The sequence below is a fragment of the Moschus berezovskii genome, chromosome 6 (assembly GCF_049115385.1).
Source record: "Moschus berezovskii isolate FMDL1 chromosome 6, NW_MosBer_1.0, whole genome shotgun sequence".
In the NCBI taxonomy this organism is placed as follows: domain Eukaryota; kingdom Metazoa; phylum Chordata; class Mammalia; order Artiodactyla; family Moschidae; genus Moschus; species Moschus berezovskii.
In genome coordinates, this window is record NC_142465.1 from 87,379,223 (window position 1) to 87,401,233 (window position 22,011).

A 22,011-nucleotide genomic window follows, 5' to 3' on the forward strand; every position below is an offset into this window, starting at 1 on the left:
TGGCTAGTGTAAATAATGCTGCTATGAACATGGAGGTGCAGATATCTTTTCCAGTTAGTGTTTTTGTTTCCTCTGAACATATTCTCAGAGGTTACTATGTAATTTTGACTTACTGATCAGGTGGACTTTAAGCTTAAAGTGGAAAAAGAGATAGAAAAAGTTCAGATATTACTGCAACAATGAAAGCAGCTGGTCAGGCTCTCTTTAAAAAATGACAAGAGTGAGAATGGTCCAGCAAGTTATTTATTGAAGAAGAAGAAATGGGAAAGGTGTGAGCAACAATGCAGCCTTAGATCCCTGCAAACCCATGTCCAGAATACGGGATTAAATAAAGAAAGAAAATTGGCATTATAAAAATAAGCTAAAATAAGTTATAATACCACTAAGCATCACTGAGATTTGAAGGGATGGGACTTAGAAACATAAAGAACTGCTGGTCTGGATTATCTTAGAGGCTGAAGCTGACACAGAAAGAAACCAAGCTGTAACGGGGACTGCAACATTTGGGATATTTGCTAGAGCTCTCCTACAGCTAAAACTCAAGGTACCTGATAATGCCTTGCTTAGCCTTCATCTCTCACATAGGGAAAGAAACATTCTGGATAGGAATACAACTACTGGGAAGAAATCAGCTGACTGAAGAGCAATGGTTAATTGGAAAACCTGAGAGTAACTTTCAAGTTGGCTACAATTGCTGGGGACAGGAATGCGGGACATGCTTAGGGAACAGAAATTACAAAAACTTCAGAGGAAAGAAAAGTAAACCCTGCTGAGACTCTAAAAGGGAAGATGCATCATATATTTTAGGAAGTTCTCAAGAACAGAATTATAGCTAAACTATCCTTGACTAATTAATCCCACAAATATTTACTGAGCATCCACTATGGGCCAGGTAATGGGACCTCCCCAGGAGCTCAGTAGTAAAGAATCTGCCTGCAATGCAGAAGCTGCAGGAGATGAGAGTTCAATCCCTGGGTCAGGAAGATCGCCTGGAGGGGAGCACGGCAACCCACTCCAGTTTTCCTGTCTGGAGAATCCCATGGACAGAGGAGCCTGGTGGGCTTCTGTTTATAGGGTCACAGCGTCAGACACGACTGAGCATGAAGGCACAAGGAAAATACAAAGGAAGTAGAAAACATGATTACTACCCTGGAGATAGTGAACTTTTCAAACTTGGTTGAAAAATTGGGGCTTCCCTAGTGGCTCAGACAGTAAAGAATCTGCCTGCAATGCGGAAGACCTGGGTTTGGCATCTGGGTTGGGAAGATCCTCTGGAGGAGGGCATGACAACCCACTTCAGTATTCTTGCCTGGAGAATTCCCACGGACAGAGGAGTGTGGCGGGTTATAGTCCAGGGGGTTGCAAAGAGTCAGGCATGATTGTAAGTAAATTATAAACTGAAAATGAATTTAAAAGAATAGCTAGGAAGATGTTTCATATCCACACTGCTGCTGCTGCTGCTAAGTCACTTCAGTCGTGTCAGACTCTGTGACCCCATAGACGGCAGCCAACCAGGCTCCCCCGTCCCTGGGATTCTCCAGGCAAGAACACTGGAGTGGGTTGCCATTTCCTTCTCCAATGTGTGAAAGTTTTGAAAAGTGAAAGTGAAGTCACTCGGTCATGTCTGACTCGTAGCGACCCTATGGATTGCAGCCTACCAGGCTCCTCCGTCCATGGGGTTTTCTAGGCAAGAGTACTGGAGTGGCTTGCCATTGCCTTCCCCATCATATCCACACAGGACTTGATAAAATAACAGGTTTAAACTTCTGGGTTTTAGAGTAAATAATTCTTAAAGCTACATCACTAGAATAATCTAGGAAAGAAGGCTGAGACAAAGTGAGAGAACTAAAAAAAGAAGATAAGTGAGAAAGACATGTGGAAAGAGACAGAACCAAATGGTATGCCCCCGTTCACTCTAGTCACATTAAAAAAAGTACAACTTAAATGGTTTGGTATAAAAAAAAACGGAACTCTGGTTATAACGTGCAACAGAGAAAAGGAGAAGAGTCTGAAAAGACTAGCTGCACACAGAGCTCTCCAACAAACTGAGGTTTTAAAAGACACAGATAAAAGACAAAACACATAACATGGACACCTGGAAAAGAAGCAAAAAGCCCACAGTGAGCTGAGCTTAAGAAAACCATCAAGGGCTACCAAAAGGGCTTTTGAATTTATGTCCAGAAGAGAAAATTTGCAAAAGGCCTGGGTACACTGGTTAAAGTGAACGGTGCAGTTAACACATGACAGGGAAAAAAGAACGACCTCTACTTTTACGTTGCTTTTTAAAATTTTTACACTTGAATACCACCTTACAGTTTACATGTTTCTATTTTACAACGTACTTGAGAGGTAGGTCCAGCCCCTACTTTAAAGAGAACTCTCTGTCCAGTGTGCATCCCCCACTTGAACTTGGTCTCCTTCCTTGGTCTCCTCCTCAGGATAACAGCCAGAAGTGGAGTCCATGGGGTGAGGGAACCAAAACCCAAGACGGCGGGGGCCACAAAAGAGCTGCCCCCAGTGCCTTGCAGGTCTTCTGACTCAGCCAGCTGACAAGGTCACACACCAGGAATTTGCCTGTGAACTGTGCTGAGGACAAGTACTCTTTGATGGATTACGGAGACCTGAGAGCTCTGCTAAAAGGCAGAAAACAGGCCTCCCAATCCTCCAAAATGAGGAAAGAGCATGAACATTACAAAATATTAACATGAACATTACAAAAGAGCGTGGATATGACAAAACACTAATATCAGTAATAATGCTATGCTTATCACCCAGTTTGAAGAATATTCGAGAAAAGATCATAAAGCAGATGGCTTCTGAACAAAGGTGGGTGATCACTAAAAATCCACATGAATTCAGGAAGAACAAGTCTTGCTCAGTAACTCTACTTCTTTTCTTGGCAAACCTATAAGGCACACAATCTATGTGACTCTTTGAAAGGTATTTAACAAGCTTCGCTCTCCAAGTCTTTTTAGAGGGGTAAGGGAGAAAGATGAGGAAACATGGGCTGAGATGTGTTTATAAAGCAACAAAACTCAGAATGCTCATAGGCAACTTCTGCACAAGACTTATGGGGCTTCAGCAGTTATACTAACAATGAACCAGATAAAGCTTTTAATGACACTCTTACCAAAACGAGAGGATGAATAGATCCTAGAGACTAACCAAGAGCAGGACAGCAGAGTCGGAATCCAAACTAATTTTTGCAGAAGTTTAACTTTAACAAATAAAATTTAATAGAGAGAAGGTAAATATTATATTTGGGTTCAAAAACAAATGCTAAGTATAAATTGTGATGAGTTATTATACACATAAAGAACAACTAAAGATTTTGCTGAATAAAGCTTGACACAAATTAAAAGTATGGAAAAGCTATCCTCAAAATTTACATGATCTCAATCTTAGGCTGAGTTAATAGACATAGGTTAGAAACAAGCAAGATGAATGCCACACTCTAGGCTGTATCACTGGTTCAGACCTGGAGTTTTCAATAGTTGGCAATGTGCTATAGTAAGTACAAAAGGACAAAGTAAAATGTCCTCACAATTTGAAAATTAAGTCACCCTCTGGGAGTAATAACAGCATGAACCAAAAGAGTTAGAAATGACTATCAACATAAGTTGGAGAAGGCAATGGCACCCCACTCCAGTACTCTTGCCTGGAAAATCCCATGGACGGAGGAGCCTGGTAGGGTGCAGTCCATGGGGTCGCTAAGAGTTGTACGCGACTGAGCATCTTCACTTTCACTTTTGACTTTCATGCACTGGAGAAGGAAATGGCAACCCACTCCAGTGTTCTTGCCTGGAGAATCCCAGGGATGGCGGAGCCTGGTGGCTGCCATCTATGGGGTCACACAGAGTCGGACACGACTGAAGTGACTTAGCAGCAGCAGCAGCATCAACATAAGTAATTCTAAGAAAAGGCATAATTGAAAATATTTGAGAACTCTCAAACCCAGTCAAAAGTGAGCAGGGTGTACTTTCTGGGAGGCTGGATTATAACACAATGTGAATTAAGAAAGCGGAAATATTGTCAATTGTGTTTTTGTCTGGCTAAAGGAAAGACTGTATTAACAGAAGGTGCTCAGTCACTCAGTCACGTCCAACTCTTTGTGGCCCCATGGACATTTTCCATGGGACATCTGTGGCCCATCAGGCTCCTCTGCCCATGCAATTTTCCAGGCAAGAATTCTGGAGTAGGGAGCAATTTCCTACTTCAGGGGATCTTCCCGACCCAGGGATCAAACCTGCACATCTTGTGTCTCCTGTACTGGCAGGTGGATTCCTTACCACTAGCACCACCTGGTGAGCCTGTTAAGAGAAGAACGTTACATTAATCTGTAATGGGGGACAGGAGTTTAACAAGCAAAATTTTGCCTGTATTCCCCAACACAGTCTGAGACAGAGATGGCTAACTATGTGCAGAGCACTGCTGGCAGATGTATCCTTATTAAAAAGAGGCTCCATCAGCTCTCCTGGCTCTGTGACACTCCGCATTGAGATGACCTATTTTGATTAGAATAACCACTTCCCATGTAGACTGTCCTACTGGGGTGACAGTGCACTGACCAAATTATGAAGTTTCCGTTCTACTCACGGTGATATTAATAAATTCATTAGTTGATGTCTTGTTTCTCTGTCAGTCTCCTGGTCACTTGCTAAATATAAGTAGATTTCACAATCCCAAATATTTCTGGACATACACATACACACAAATTCACATTTATGGAACAGGATAAGCAAAGTCTATACATTAAGTTGTGTCACTCTATATCCAGATACCACAAACCTGTGAAGTCCTGTTTCTCTGTATGACAACTGTATTTTATCTGAAAGTGAACCATACATTTTAAGAGAGAAAATTAACAAAATATAACACATGTGGAAGAGAGCAGTCAGGAAAGTAAAAAGTCTGAAATCCCTGATATTTGAACAAATTAAATGAACATGCTTAGCTTGAGACAGAGAAGATATGAGATAATTGTCCTCAGTCGTCACTCTTGCTGTTGTTTAGTTGCTAAGTCGTGTCTGACTCTTTGCGATCCCATAGACTATAGCCTGCCGGGCTCCTCTGTCCACGGGATTTCCCAGAAAAGCATAACTGGAGTGGTTAGCCATTTCCTTCATCATTCTTTCAGTGATATAAAATTATTTCTAACTCTGTGATGACAATCAGTTGACATCTGCGTAATGAAGAGTTTTTCAATTTATACTGTCCCATGCCTGGCACAGAGTAAAAGTTCAGTAAGTCTGGACACATGGGAAATGTTCACAATGTTAGCTACTATTGTGTTGTATTACAAGATGTTGTGGGAACGCAAAGGAGGGGTACCTAACTCTGAACAAGAGGTGAGAGATCAAGGAAGGCATCCTCGAAAGTAGAGATACCTAAGCAGGGTATGAAAGAAAGCACAGGAGTTACCCAGAAGAGCGTGGGAGAAGGAATTCCAGAAAGAAGCAAGTAAGATTCAAGGTCAGAGAAAGCTGCAGAGGTGAGTAGAGCGGGTAATGAAAGAGAAGGCTAGAAAAGCAAAAGGGACTTCCTAAAGGGACTCAGGTCACAGGCCATGGTAAGGAGTCTGGTGCAGATGATGGAGAATCATTGGAAACTGTAACTGTGGGAGTTACATAATCAGATTTATGTTTGAGGAGAACCCTTTTGGCAACCACACATAAAATGGATTGGAAGAGCGCAAGTCTGGTAACAGAAAAAGACGGTTATTTCAGTAATTTGGAGTCCACAGGAAGATACTGACACTGTAGAAAGAGCCGAGATGGGGACTTCCCTGGTGGTCAAGGGGCTCAGACTCCATGTTTCCAGTTCCAGGAGCCCAAGTTCGATCCCTGAAAGGGAACTAGATTCCACATGCTGCAACTAAGAGTTTATGTGAGTGATAAATAAGAGGAAAGTCAAGGACGATATCCAGCTTTACAACTGGGACAACCAAAGAGAATAATACCATGCACGGGAGGAGGTTAAGAAGCCTGAGACAGATTCCAGGAAAGGAGAAGATAACACTGAGTCTTGCGGAAAACACCCAGGTGGTGACGTCTACGAAAGAGATGAACCATTGGAGTCTCAAGCTCAGAAAAGGGGTCTGGTTTGAAAGTCATCATCACAGAGTAGTCACTGAAGGAAGCATCAGAGCCTATGAGATCATCTAGACCCCAGAGTGTGAAGAGTAGGCAGAGGGTTGGGGACAGAAGGCTGGAGAACACCAACCACTCAAGAGAATGAAAGGCAATGATCTCATGATCTGTTAAATATCTTTTCTTTGCAAGGAACTGAAATGTTTAGGCAAAGACTAAACACCCACTTACCAAGGATCAGGGGGAATTCACAGCACAGAAATGGACTATCTGACCTATAGGATCTTTCAACTCTGAAAATGAGTCAAAGACTTTAATTCAATCTAGTATTTCTTACAATCTGAGAAAACTTTTTATCACCACTACAGAAAAACCAAAATCATACTTTTTTTTTCCATACTTATTTTAATTCTTCGGCCTTGTTGGTCCAAGGATGAAAAAACACTTTGAGGAACTAGAGTTTCTTGTTTGATGATGTCTCCATAAACGGAAGGAGTCCCTGATTGACCAAGAGGCGAGCACAGGCTCTTACCTGATCTCTTGCTCTATGTTCCCCTCTGTGAGTCCTGTTATACGGTTGGGATCAGGATGTAGTTTTACCCAAACACATGTGCCTACTTATTCCTCCTTTCCCTTTCTGTTACCCTGTGCCTGACTGGGGCTAGACTTAACCTATGGTTTTATGTCTTTAAGGTTTTCCAAAATGTAGCTATAATTTCCACTAATCTTTAACGCATATTGGCTTTTGTTTCCCTTTCTGCTCAATTCTAAAAACAGAGACACAGGTATATAAACACATTTTTAAAAATTAAATCCAGAAATGTTTGATTAAAACAAACTGTCATTTTTGGCACAACAATACACCCAGGGTATTTTTCAGTTCAGTTCAGTCACTCAGTCGTGTCTGACTCTCCGCGACCCCATGAATCACAGCACGCCAGGCCTCCCTGTCCATCACCAACTCCCGGAGTTCACTCAAACTCATGCCCATCGAGTCGGTGATGCCATCCAGCCATCTCATTCTCGGTCGTCCCCTTCTCCTCCCGCCCTCAACCTTTCCCAGCATCAGAGTCTTTTCCAGTGAGTCAACTCGTCACATGAGGTAGCCAAAGTATTGCAGTTTCAGCTTTAGCATCAGTCCTTCCAATGAACATCCAGGATTGATCTCCTTTAGAATGGACTGGTTGGATCTCCTTGCAGTACAAGGGACTCTCAAGAGTCTTCTCCAACACCACAGTTCAAAAGCATCAATTCTTCGGCGATCAGCTTTCTTCACAGTCCAACTCTCACATCCATATATGACCACGGGAAAAACCATAGCCTTGACTAGACTGGCCTTGGTTGGCAAAGTAAGTCTCTGCTTTTTAATATACTATCTAGGTTGGTCATAACTTTCCTTCCAAGGAGTAAGCGTCTTTTAATTTCATGGCTGCAATCAGCATCCGCAGTGATTTTGGAGCCCAAAAAAATAAATTCTGACACTGTCTCCACTGTTTTTCCATCTATTTCCCAGGTATTTTTAGAGAGGACTAAAATTTCACCTAAAAAGATGACACAGGTTCTACCCAGAGACACTTGGCACAGGTGTCAGAGATATTTGACCTCTTTCAACCATATGCACCTTTCTCCTGCCCCTCCGCAAGCCTTTTCTTTCTTCTCCTGCCCTTGTCTTTCGCTTTCTTCCTGGCAGTACCCATAAACTTTTATTACCACTAATGGCAGTAAAGCTAACACAGCTGCCATGCCCCCAACCCCCCACCTAGAAATACAATGGGTATAAATCTAATTGGAGTCTACAGTGAACTTTTTGGTTGTCCTTAGAAAAAACTTTAACTATATTCTGTGTCAGTGGCCCTATCCACAGGATAGGAAAACAAATGGCTGCAACAAGTAAACTTTTGTGGAAAGAAACCACAAGTGCTTTTTAGCTCAAGCAGTCTAATGTGGAGGCTCAGAACCATGACTTGCAGATGCACGTTTCTAAATGACCAAAACAGAAACATGACAAACCAGAGGTAACGGCTGACACCATTTGAAGGTTAGAGTCCTACTAAATAATTACAACACAATAAGCATTAGAGTAGAGAAGATGGAAAAAAAAAAAATCAAGGCTAGATCCAGAATAAAAGGACTTCAGCACTAGATATTACAATTCTGGGAAAGTTTTAGGGGCACCATAAAACTTTATGGGAAAGGTAAATAATTATGTTCCTCTCAAGTCAGGTGCTCTTGAAGCTGTGTTCTGATGCTGCAATCTCATACAACAAACTCACTTGCTCCAGGCATTCATAAAAGGAAAGGGTTTTAGGATTTTTTCCTCTCTGGCTAATGGTATCATTACCTTTGCTGTTTAATTTCACAAAATGGAAGCAAGAGACAATTTATCCCTGGCAGCCGACTTGGGAAACACAGCAGAGGAGTTTCCACAAGGTTATAAGAGGCAATAGAAACATTTCCTTAAAAAAATTCAGAGTGCTGAAGCTAAATAAACTAAATATGGAAAAACACAGCAAATAAAGTTATTTTACCAGGACAAGTTCATTTATCTTACCTAGCCTCTTGTCCCAACACTAAAGTAATCCCCAAACAGTCTCTCACATTCTATGCTATTATATCTTCGTCCTGCTTGTTGACCAGAAAAACTCCTACTCACCCTTCAAGTCTAAGCTCCAACACCACCACCTCCCTGGAAACCTTTGATTCTCCCAAAACGGTGCTCCTTTTTCTTTCTTCCTGAGTGCTCCTTCATTACAGCAGCTATATGCTACTGCAATTATCTCTAAACCTTGAGGTAGCTCAGCAGTTGCCTGCCTGCTTTCTGAGCGCACAACTCGTCTTTCCATCACTGCATCTCCTGGAACAGGACACAGACCTCACATGTAATCACAGAGGCAAAGAACTCCCTACCTCTCAACATGAAGGGCCAACACTCATCCACCCAAGTCTCTCCTTTCCAATCCCACCAGGTTTATTTATTTTAATAAAAATTTATTTATTCCCACCAGGTTTAGAATTTCACTATCAATCCTTTTGAAGAAGGAAACAGCAACTCACTCCAGTATTCTTGCCTGGAAAATGCCGTGGACAGAGGAGCCCGGTGGGTGGGCTACAGTCTATGGGGTCATGAAAGAGTCAGACATGACTGAGCATGAGTGCAATCTCTTAGATTATTTAAACCAGCCTCCTCCTCGGTCTTCCCATTTCCAGTCTGTCTTCCCTTGAATCCGTCCCATATACACTGCTGCTGCTGCTAAGTCACTTCAGTCGTGTCCGACTCTGTGTGACCCCATAGACGGCAGCCCACCAGGCTCCCCCGTCCCTGGGATTCTCCAGGCAAGAACACTGGAGTGGGTTGCCATTTCCTTCTCCAATGTGTGAAAGTGAAAAGTGAAAGTGAAGTCGCTCAGTCGTGTCTGACTCGTAGCAACCCCATGGACTGCAGCCTACCAGGCTGCTCCATCCATGGGATTTTCTAGGCAAGAGTACTGGAGTGGCTTGCCATTGCCTTCTCCCCCATATACACTACTGCCTCTGTAATCTTACTAAAGTAGAACTTTAATTAAATGCAACAGGTTGCACAGTTGATGATGCAGAGAATGAAAAGCTGAAAAACACCTGTTCTCTAAGCTGCTGCTGCTGCTGCTAAGTCACTTCAGTCGTGTCCGACTCTGTGCGACCCCATAGATGGCAACCCACCAGGCTCCGCCATCCCTGGGATTCTCCAGGCAAGAACACTGGAGTGGGCTGCCATTTCCTTCTCCAATATGTGAAAGTGAAGTCGCTCCATCTTGTCCGACTAGTAGCGACCCCATGGACTGTAGCCCACCAGGCTCCTCTGTCCATGGGATTTTCTAGGCAAGAGTACTGGAGTGGCTTGCCATTGCCATCTCTGGTTCTCTAAGCTGAATGGGCTCAAATCCAATAGGGCAGAGAAAGAATAAATAGAATAAAAGAATAAATAACACAAAATTCATCAGGTGTTATAGAGATATTTCAAACTCATGCTAATCCATCCCCTGGCATGTCTTTCACTCATAAATGGTCAATTTCTATTTCACTTTATATAGGAAGCCATCCTAATTTCTCCAGCCAGGAGCACTCTTTTCTCCTTCTGTTTCCCAGTACCCTGTTACTTGCTCATCACTTTCTGCTTGATTTACACTTATTTGTACTCATACATTATGTCTCTTACTGGATTGAACCTTCCTAAATAGAAGGGCAATCCTTTTCACTTGTCTCTATCTTGCCACAGTACCGAATACAGTGTCCAGAATATGGTTGATAAATGTTGAACTGTGATGATTAAGCTCATGAAAATATTATGAGTCTGTGATTCCTTGAGGATTTGCCAGTATTAAGAATATCAGTGGGTCAAGACTGAAATTTTTCCACTCTCGCCACCAAAATAGAAAGTCTATTCTGTTTGGCAAAGTAATAGTGGACATAAGGAGAACATCCTCAACCAGATTTGAAAGATGTGTCCAAATGCAATGGATCACTACTGTAAAAAACACAACAAAAGGCAACTCCCCAATCTCTAAAGTCAGCTCCTGCTTACACATACAGCATCATTATGAAAGGCAAACATGTTATGGCATTTCTGTAATGGGGGCAAGTCAATGGACAAGTACTCAGCTAAGTAAAAATGTCCACAGCTGGGCAAACACTAAATTTAATAAAGAAGATACAGATACAGATAGTATTTCAAAAATGGATCATTCAATAAACTCTCTGATCACTCAAATTATACACTTTCCAGAGGTGAATACTTGCAGCTTGTCCATCCTTTAAAGCTTATAATCGATTTCCTAAAACAAAGCTACTGGAAGACTCCTCACCAAGCCCTCGTTCTTTAATTTCACTTTTGAAACAATATCCTCCCTCCACCCATTCCTTCATCATAATTAATCTGGTTAAATCCAACAGCTGTGTGCAGGATGAGGCAGACAGAAACTTAACTATCACTCACCTGAACTGCAAGAATTGAGGACTTCAAACAGTTTATGATTCAAAATGCAGAACTAAAATTCCAATTTCTCAATTTTGACCAAAAAAGTTCAAAACTGTAAGACCCTTTAGGAAAATGCCGTGCTACAATGATATACATCTGCTCCCAACTGGCGTGAAATCAGAACATTTGATCACATCATTTATTTCAGCATTAAAATCACTGAGGCCCAAAAGTGTCTCAACAACTAACTTTGCAGAAGCCTTAGCAAACTACCTTTGGCAGCTTTTAATCTAAAAACACAAATTTAAGTGCTTTGAGAATTAACCAAGAAAATGTCTAAAAATGCTTTATAAGACTCTAAAGCACAATACCCGGAGAAGGCAATGGCACCCCACTCCAGTACTCTTGCCTGGAAAATCCCATGGATGGAGGAGCCTGGTGGGCTGCAGTCCATGGGGTCGCTAAGAGTGGGACATGACTGAGTGACTTCACTTTTACTTTTCACTTTTATGCATTGGAGAAGGAAATGGCAACCCACTCCAGTGTTCTTGCCTGGAGAATCCCAGGGACGGGGGAGCCTGGTGGGCTGCCATCTATGGCGTCACACAGAGTCGGACATGACTGAAGTGACGCAGCAGCAGCAAAGCACAATACAAACATAAGGTATTACTAGTATTCTTATAGTCAGCTCTCACCAAGAGCAGGTCCCCCTTTATAGGAAATCTGAGCAGAGCTGAAGTTATTTCTGTATACTTTTACCAAAGGAATTTATGTTCTATATCAAAAATGTAAACAACTCCTAAAAAAAGGAGGGAGGAGAGGAAAGAAACAAAATTCAGGTGAGACTAGAAGGAGGAGGTAAATTAAATAGCACAAGAGAAGTTTTTTGTAGTAAAATAAAGCAATATAAGAGAAAGCAACCCTGGATCTCAGAGATCAGTTTTTAACCCTAACACTTAACTATCTACTTATCTACTCCTGCGGCCCTGTCACTTCACCCCACTAGGCTCCAGTTTCCTTGTTTGTAACTAGAGATAACAGCTCAGACAGTTGCTGTGGGATTAAATGAGACAATATTTATATAAAGTACTCAGTACTATATCTGGTACATAGTAAGTATTAAGCAAATGATTACTGTTGTTGGTAAAATTATTACTAGACCTGTACCCTGATTGGTGACATTCAGGAAGAAAAAGGAGCCAAGAACATGTCAGCGGGGAAGATGAAATACAGAGGGCTAAGTCTATATTCCACTGCTGGGCAACAACATTTGGGAAACATGGATTACCACAAAGCATTTTTCATATTAAATACACAAATCACTTACTGTGCCTCCAGGACTGCTGAAGAATCTAGAGAAGCGTAGCCAAAATCTCCAAGTCATAAAAGCTTACGAGCGATGACTGTATAGAAGAACAGGACAAAAAAAAGTGCTTAGTGATGTGTAACTTTCAATTTTTCAAATATTCACAGATAGAATGAAAGTGAGGTTCCATAGCAAAGCTACCACAACTCTGCTGACCCAAAATAGATGGTATCAGCATCATGTAGAATCATCTCAGTTTCTGCCATCTTGTTTTTTATTCTGGGGAAGTGGCTGTACCTGTGGTTAATTTTGAGATGCCGTGTGTGTGTGTGTGTGTGTGTGTGTGTGTGTGTGTGCATGCGCACACACGTGTTCAGCAGCTCAGTCATGTCCAACTCTATGCAACCCCATGGACTGTAGCCCATCAGCCTTCTCTGTCTATAGGATTTTTCCAGGGAGGAATACTGAAGTGGGTTGCCATTTCCTCCTCCAGGGAATCTTCCTGACCCAGGGGTCAAACTCGCATCTCTTGCATCTTCTCCATTGGCAAGCAGACTCTTTACCAGTAGGGTCACCTGGGAAATCATTATTAATGCCACCATATTTGATAACTGCAAAAACAGTAAAAGTGTCCCAAAATTAGGAAGAAGAGGAATCAAATCCTCTCCTGAAGCAGATGAAGAGATAGCAAATAATTGTAAAAGGTGAAAAGCAATGGACACTGCCTTTGCATATGGGCTCAGCGACTTAAAACACTCTAATATGTGAAAAGTCTGCACCCATGGATATTAAGACCCATGTCACCAATCAGGGATTTGATGTGACAGTAAGTGAAAGTGTTAGTCACTCAGTTGTATCTGACTGTTTGCGACCCCATGGACTGTAGCCCACCAGACTCCTCTTCTGTCCATGGAATTCTCCAGGCGAGAATACTGGAATAGGTAGCCATTCCCTTCTCCAGGGGATCTTCCCAACCCAGGAATCAAACCCAGGTCTAGTGCTTTGCAGGCAGATTCTTTACCACTGAGCAATATGGGAAGCCCTTGCCTAGAAAATCCCATGGATGAAGGAGCCTGGTAGGCTGCAGTCCGTGGGGTCGCTACGGGTTGGACACGACTGAGCGACTTCACTTTCACTTTTCACTTTCACACATTGGAGAAGGAAATGGCAACCCACTCCAGTGTTCTTGCCTGGAGAATCCCAGGGACGGGAGAGCCTGGTGGGCTTCCATCTATGGGGTCACACAGAGTCAGACACGACTGAAGTGACTTAGCAGCAGCAGCAGCAGCATGGAACCAATAAGAATCAGCAAAAGACCAGGAAATAAGGAAACGTTCCATATGGGTGGCCAGAAAATCAACACCCACTTGGGTTGTCAACCTGTCTAGGGTTAATTCAGGGAAAAGCAAAGAGCTTGTTTAAGAATTTAAAAGCTGAACACAGTACAGGTAATACTGTCATAAGCCACAGACAAATTGCCAAAGTTCGAGGCCTTTCTGAATTTACACAACATCAACATGAACGGTCAACTCACTATCTGACCTGTAACTGCTACAGTCTGAGGGAGGTTACAGCTCTCAGTGGACTTGCATCAAAGACAAAACTAGCCTATGATGGGAAAAGATGCCTCCAAAGTTACTATCAGCAAGGAGGTGAGGGTATGTCTGGTTTCCCTTTGAGTCTGCCCAACTCACACTCCTCCTTACTGAGAATAACCTTTCAAAATAAAACCTGTACTTAAAGGAATGTGTAATTTTTCTTTTTTAATAACAAAGCAGAGTGGACTTAGAAGCATCTCCCTGAAATTATGGGCTGAAGATTCCCAAAATTTTGTTAATCAGGCAGTGATAAATGGAAATAATATGCCATCACGACTAATTCAGGCTGTGTGGAAAAAAAATTTTTTTAATCTGTTTTGCAATTTGTGTCTTACTGTAATAATATAAATACATTGGGCTCTAAATCCTGGATTTTGTTCTGCCACTTTTTCCCATTACGTTTCAAGCTTGTCGAGGTTTCCTACAACCTACCACACTCACACAAGGAGAGGATACCTATATTCATTCATAAAAACTGTGCCCCTAGAGCTCTACTTAATACTACGAGTACAGCTGATAAGGGCTCTGACAAAGGTCTGCATCTTGCTGGGAGGAAAGGACAGCTAAGTATCCATATGGTTAGTATGGTCTAATGATAATTTTTTTTCCCTTTATCTTTAAATCCAATTTAAAGTGACTTCAATACCTAACCAACAAGTGCAAACCACTCCTGAAACTTCATAAATAAAATCAGTTCGACCATTCATTCAACAAAGAAGCATTTACCAAGTAGGCTTGTACTGGGTCCAGTGCAATTCTACAGTACCTTTTATTTCACAACCCCAAAGAGCTTTCAAAGTTGCCCTAACATAAAAGTATCAGTGACTGAACTTCTCTCAGTTTATACACGTACAAAACTATTCAAAACACTGATTTAAGTGTTCAACACTATTCAAATTCACTGATTATAAATTTAGCTGTTGTGAAAATAAAAAGTAAAAAGGGCTGCTAAGACTGACGTTCAATAATTAACTAAATTACAACTTCCCAATTCAATCCAAAATATACCTAGTGCCAAGGGGTTTTAAAAAATTACAAGCCAAAATATACAACGATTCAAACATTCCACTAGGCAAAGGAATTAACATAGTTACAACTTCTCTCTTATAAACCCTTGTGGGTACTGCTACTAGGTAATGAATCAAATTTATCAAAACCCCACTTAAGGATTACACTTAATGTGCACCAAGAGCAAGTTCTAAAAATGGAGTCAGTATCTAACATGCCAAAAATAACTTATTTACCTGGGTTTTCACCATTTTGGAGCTCTTTCTAGAAAAGAGATCCCTAAATTTAGGTGTCAGATGAACGCATTTTCCCAAACCAACATCATCAAAAGTGAGAGAAAAATCAAGGAGATTGGTTAAGGACAGGGATACAAGTCAGAATTCTTGGGTGGAAACCCCTGCTTTACCATTTTATAGATACTTCAATTACTCTGTCTGCAAAATGGGAATAAAAACACCCACTCCACACAGCTGCTGTAAGGATTAAACCGAGGTAGATTAGCACGGTAATGGTTTAGGAGCAAGCAGCAGTATATAAAGTGTTTGCTTATGATGATTATCATATGACTAGATCATCTCAATCATCTACACAAATGCCTTTCCCTGATGAAAGCCTTCTTTAATTGGTCTAGTAGAATTTAACCCCTTCCTCCTTGGCTTCCCCACAAAATGGATTGTATATTATAGTTATTTGCGAATATCTTCTTCCCATTAGGTTGAAGACAAAAGACCACAGTTCATCTGAGTGCACAGGGCAGCAAATAGTACTCATTGTTGCCCTTCAGTTCCCCCTCTCTAAAGGTTCTGAACGATAATACTGTGTCAATCAATTAGAAAACATTTACCTGGAGAAAGGAGCTTTATGTAATCAGCACACATCAGTACCGGACATACCTAGGTAAACACTCTCTTGAGGCTTAAACAAAAATTTGGGAGGTGGGGAAAAAGGATTCACTTAATATCTTTTAACTACTGGCCAAGGTTATCTTTTTAAATTAATTTTTAAAATTTCTTATGCTTTAAAAGCTCTCTCATTATTTCATTCAAAAAGCCTATGGTGTTTTTAATATAAAAATACAGTAGCATAATTTCCACATATGTCAAGTCAACCTAATCATAACTTACCCATCTGCTAATTTTAACATAATCTTGGGGTTGCTAAATGACAATATGCTTGCCTGATTCACCCTCCATTGTTTATGTAAAATAAAATCATTTTCACATTACATTGAGATGCAAAACTTTCTGGCTTTGATTTGTGCCCTTTTCCGTCTTTCAAAAAAGTGCCACACACATGCAAAAGAGCCTCCAACTTATCCCAGATCACTGGGAAAACACTATCTAAAGTGCTTTCCAACTTTGCTAACATGATGCTGTAGCCCTAACTTTGAGAGGACAGACCTTTTCTGAGAACAAATGGCTGAACTGAAGCTGCTGTTTTATTACCCCTTTCTACAAACTACGATTCTTCCTTTGTTTTTATAGTGTGTTACCTTTAGAAATTAATTTTTTCAGCATAAAAATTGCTGAGGACACCTTATTTGCACAAATATTTCTAGTCTCCACTCTATGATTTATTTAAAAAGAAACTCAAAAACAAAAGGCTAAAGAAGAATTGCACTCATTTAATGCAGTTTTTCTAAGTCTAATTGTTTTTTTTCATTTCCCAGTGGCAGGAGCTTTCAAAGGATTACAAAGACAACACCCAATTTGTTTCTCATTCTAAACATATTCGAAGTAAACAGGGAATGTTATTAGCCATCTTAACAAGGAGAACACCACAAACACTAAGCCAAATCAAACCAAAAAAAAAAAAAAATTTTTTTTTAATCCATTGTACTTCCTCTGAGATCAGAATCTTTTACAGAAAGGTACTTTGACAATTCTATGCAATGAACAAATATCATCATAATTTAACATCCTATTTTGGACGAATTTCTCTCCCCTTACATAGTCACAAGAATGGTCAATTCACATACAATACCTCTCAGCTACTGGATAGACAGTATAATAAACTTAATTGTTTTATATATCCTGAGGCATACAAAGAAAAACCAAACACAAAGAGGCTTCCAATATCTTATATACATTTATGACCGAGACAAAGAACTTTCAAAAACCTGCCCTCAGTAAGCAAAACTGGGCTTAAACAACAATAAACCCTGCCTTAGACCTGACAAGTATAAGGCCTAACCCCGTCCCCCAACACACAGCCTTGGTCTTTTGAAAGACCCAGTCTCACTCCCAGCTTACAGCTAGGAGGCATAACTGAAACACTTAAAGCTGTTTCCTCAGATTTTAGTAGTATTAAAGCTAATACTCAGGCCACCTTTTCCAAGCAATTGGCTTCTATCAAAACTTATCGCAAGTTGCGTGAAATAGACAGGAGCGTTGGCTCTGCATTTTATCCAGCGAGGAATACCAGCATCATACTTTCTGGACCAGCCACTACTCCCTGCACCACCAGCTCTCCCCGCCCCCGTCCCATTTCTTTTTATGTCTTTCCTCCAAATTCACAATCCGAAAAGCGGTCTCAAAAAAACAAAAGCAGTATCAGTAAACGGGAGGCCACCGATTTTGAAAATAAAGTTAGTTCTTTTGCTCTCTACCTGGCAACTTTTAAGGGTGAAATGTTTCCTTCCTTCATCGGACACAACCTTCCTTATTTTCACCCATACCAAACAACCACGCGTTCGTCCCCCCATAGTAAAGGTGAAAAAGAGGGAGTGGGAGAAAATGATGGTGAAAAGAAGGGTCTAGGATTCCGGCGGTAGGGTCCTATTTTGAGAGACCGGCTTTAAACACTCCTTGGCTTCTGGGAGCTGGGCGGCTTTTACTGTGTCTATTTGAGAAATGTTTAGCAATCTGACGCATCAGTTTTTAGGAATGGTACACAAACAGCCCCCACAATCTGAGAGCCATGCCCAGAATCCTTACCCTCGCTGGCATCGGCTGGAGGGCACGGGACGGGAGAGCAGGGGATACAGGGGAAGGTCCACGACATTTGTTATTGTTTATGAAGCCCAGGCAGGGACAGAGAGCCCGGGACTCGGGGGCCGCGGAGGGGAGAGGCCAGAGGAGCCAGGAAGGACAAAGATTCCTCCCCGGGCCCCAGGCCACCTCTCCAGACACCCGGGGCCAGTATCACCCCAAAAAACAAGAGGGCCAAGGCCGTCACCGGAGCTTCACCGGAGATATTTCCAGCCTCGAAATCAGCCCGGCTTTCTCTGGACACCCTAAGACACATCAGATCTTCTCCTGATCCGGCTCTCAGAGTTGGGGCCGGAGCGGCAAGCGGGACCCCTAGCCTCCTCCGCGAAGGAGCGCCGCATCAGCGCACTCACCTGCCTCCGGTCGCGCCCGCGGCCGGCTCAGCCTCCGCACGGACCGCAGCCGGCCCGGCGACCGTCTGCTCCCTCTGCCCGCTCCGCCCTCGCCCCGCCCCCGGGAGGTGGGACCCGCCGCCGCCGCGCCGGAATCTCGGGGCGGCCTCCCTGAACTCTCGCGAGCCCTTCCTCCTCCGCTTCTAGGAGGCTCGGCTGGTCCCTGACGTCATACGCACCACAGCCGGAAGTAGCCTTCTGTCGTCAACGCAGACACCCCCACACACACACGCCCCACCCACCTGCGCCCAGTGAATTCCTGACTGGCTCTGAAAGAGTTGTTCGAAGAGTGACCGCCTCCCTGCCTCATCAGCCTCATCTCTCTTCCTTCTTCTCTGCTGAAAGGTAGTTCAGGCCACTCTTGAGTGACCCAGGATGTTGCCACATTGGTCACGTGTCCTACATGTCGCCAGAGTTTTTTTTGATGCTTCACAACGCAAAGTGAATATTAAAGATAAAAGGGAGCTTAGAGATCATTTCAATTGTTTTTTGGAACCTTTTGCAGAGTAGGAAAATGTGGTCAACAAAAATGGATTGGCTGATCGTGTTTTCTAACTAGTTAGTAAGTCAGTGTTCCTTGACCCTTTTCCTTTTCCCATCATGACTCGATTGTAGAGACTTGAGAGGGATTCACATTTGGAAAAGCTACAAAACAACAACAACAACCCCAAAAACTGCGGCATTCTTGAAAAATTTGCTTGCGTCATCTTGGAAAATCTAAAATAACTGACGGTACTGGGCTGCTGCTTGTTTAGGATCAGAGAACTGTGAGGAAAATCACCTTTGGAAAGGTGATGCATTTGAGTTTTTATTGAGAAAATCAAATAAGAGAATTGTCCCCAATTATCGTTAACAAATTATCTTCTATCGGAATATTGGAGATTTTTATAAAATAGAATTTACTGTAGACTGTTACAATATACAAAGCTAGTGCTGTGCTTGCAGAAAATCAGAGATGACAACCATTATCTTTAGTTTTGCCCAGAGCAGGTGACACATAGGAAAGACTTAGGAAAGAATCTTAACATCACTTCTCTCTTTTTTTTTTACACTTTCTTCTCTCTCATACATAGCTTGATTGTTGGAAAAAGCACTATGTGATCTGCTAATTAGTGTATTCTTGGAGAAATCAGTTCCTTCTATATCATACGGTGATTTTGAGGCTCAAATGACAGTTGCCATATGCAAGCATTAGAAGTTTAATTGTGATCAAACACACTTGACAGAGGGCTGTACACCTCTCTCCCACCACCACACACATATTAATTCAGGTAGGTAGGACTGAGAACAGTTTATGGAGTATTCTATAGCAAACTTATGTTTTCAAATGTGCCATGCTGCTGGATCATGGAGAAAGCAAGAGAGTTCCAGGAAAACATCTATTTCTGCTTCATTGACTATGCCAAAGCCTTTGACTGTGTGGATCACAATAAACTGTGGAACATTCTGAAAGAGATGGGAATCCCAGACCACCTGACCTGCCTCTTGAGAAACCTGTATGCAGGTCAGGAAGCAACAGTTAGAACTGGACATGGAACAACCGACTGGTTCCAAATAGGAAAAGGAGTACGTCAAGGCTGTATATTGTCACCTTGCTTATTTAACTTATATGCAGAGTACATCATGAGGAACGCTGGGCTGGAAGAAGCACAAGCTGGAATCAAGATTGCTGGGAGAAGTATCAATAATCTCAGATATGCAGATGACACTACCCTTATGGCAGAAAGTGAAGAGGAACTCAAAAGCCTCTTGATGAAAGTGAAAGAGGAGAGTGAAAAAGTTGGCTTGAAGCTCAACATTCAGAAAACAAAGATCATGGCATCTGGTCCCATCACTTCATGGGAAATGGATGGAAAAACAGTGGAAACAGTGTCAGACTTTATTTTTTTGGGCTCCAAGATCACTGCAGATACTGATTGCAGCCATGAAATTAAAAGACGCTTACTCCTTGGAAGGAAAGTTATGACCAACCTTGATAATATATTAAAAAGCAGAGACATTACTTTGCCAACAAAGGTCCGTCTAGTCAAGGCTGTGGTCTTTCCCGTGGTCATGTATGGATGTGAGAGTTGGACTGTGAAGAAAGCTGATCCCCGAAGAATTGATGCTTTTGAACTGTGGTGTTGGAGAAGACTCTTGAGAGTCCCTTGTACCGCCAGGAGATCCAACCAGTCCATTCTAAGGGAGATCGATCCTGGGTGTTCATTGGAAAGACTGATGCTAAAGCTGAAACTGCAATACTTTGGCCACCTCATGCGACGAGTTGACTCACTGGAAAAGACTCTGATGCTGGGAAAGGTTGGGGGCGGGAGGAGAAGGGGACGACAGAGAATGAGATGGCTGGATGGTATCACCGACTCTGTGGACATGAGTTTGAGTGAACTCCGGGAGCTGGTGATGGACAGGGAGGCCTGGCGTGCTGTGATTCATGGGGTCTCGGAGAGTCGGACACAACTGAGCAACTGAACTGAACTGAACTGAACTGAAGAGTTATGAACTAGTCTTGGGTATCAGACTAAGATAACATGAGGCAGGCTAGTTTCTAAACTGAAGGCATTCCTAACAAATTCCCTAGGTGTTGAAGGTACCTGACCTGAATCAAATTAGAGCCAAGTGCCCTTTTGGAAGTTTGGTGAAATCTATAGACTCTTTTTCAGAGTAGTGTTTTTAAATGCATAAAATAAGCTACCTAGGATATAAAGGAAATTGATTACATTAATGTAAAGTTATTAAAATACTAAAACTGAGTTTTTTTATAGTTCTGATGTAGGCAGCTTCTAAGATGATTCTTAATAATCCTCACCTTCTGGTATTCCTATCTTGCACAACCCCCTTCTCTTAAGTGTGGACTGGACCTAGTGACTTGGTTTTGCAAAGGAGAATACAGCAAAATGATGAGATGTCACCTCCACGATTGGGTTACAAAGAACTCTGGCTTCCATCTTGTTCATCCTCTCTTGCTCCATTTCTTACTCACTCTGATGAAAGCAGCTGTCATGCTCTGCCCTGTCTTGTGGAGAGGGCCACGCGGTAAACACAGAGCAAGGTCTCCAGTCAACAGACACTTAGAAATCGGGGCACCAGTCCAACAACCTGTGAGGAACTGAATCCTGCCCACAACCACATGCATGCACACTCTATCCCAATGGAACTTCAAGATGACTGCAGCCTGGTAAAGGACTCTGAGCCAACATACACAGCGAAGTCTTGCAAGATTCCTACCCTCACAGACACTGTGAGATAATATGTATTCATTTTTTAAGCCATTAATTTGGGCCAGGGATAATTTATTACACAGCCATAGATAATAATAGTTATATATTTGCTTCTTTATTAATGCATCAAATAACAAGATCAATCCGTTCCGTAGCTCAGTCATGTCTGACTCTTTGCGACCCCGTGGACTGTAGCCTACCAGGCTTCTCTGTCCATGGGATTCTCCAGGCAAGAATACTGGAGTGGGTTACCATTTCCTTCTCCAGGGGATCTTCCCGACCCAAGGATCGAACCCGGGTCTCCCGCATTGGAGGCAGACGCTTTAACCTCTGAGCCACCAGGGAAGCCTACAATAATTTTGCAGTAGTGATATACATAAACAATATTTTGAGATATCTGTTCCAACTTAATATGGTAGAAAATATGCATGATTTCTATTGGGAACAAAGTCAAAGATTTAT

The 22,011-nt window shown here is 42.2% G+C and overlaps 1 protein-coding gene across 1 annotated transcript in view; it reads right to left on the minus strand.

The window, feature by feature from the left end:
* STK38L (serine/threonine kinase 38 like) overlaps positions 1-18,312 on the minus strand; it is an 87,653-nt gene extending 69,341 nt beyond the window's left edge. Inside the window, exons 1-3 of the mRNA XM_055394281.2 lie at positions 18,296-18,312; positions 12,368-12,443; positions 8,743-8,943 (exon numbers count right to left, since the gene is read on the minus strand). Of these exons, the coding sequence (XP_055250256.2) occupies positions 8,743-8,932 (190 nt within the window). The 5' untranslated portion in view covers positions 8,933-8,943; positions 12,368-12,443; positions 18,296-18,312. The remainder of the gene's footprint in view (positions 1-8,742; positions 8,944-12,367; positions 12,444-18,295) is intronic.
* Positions 18,313-22,011: the final 3,699 nt, after the last annotated feature.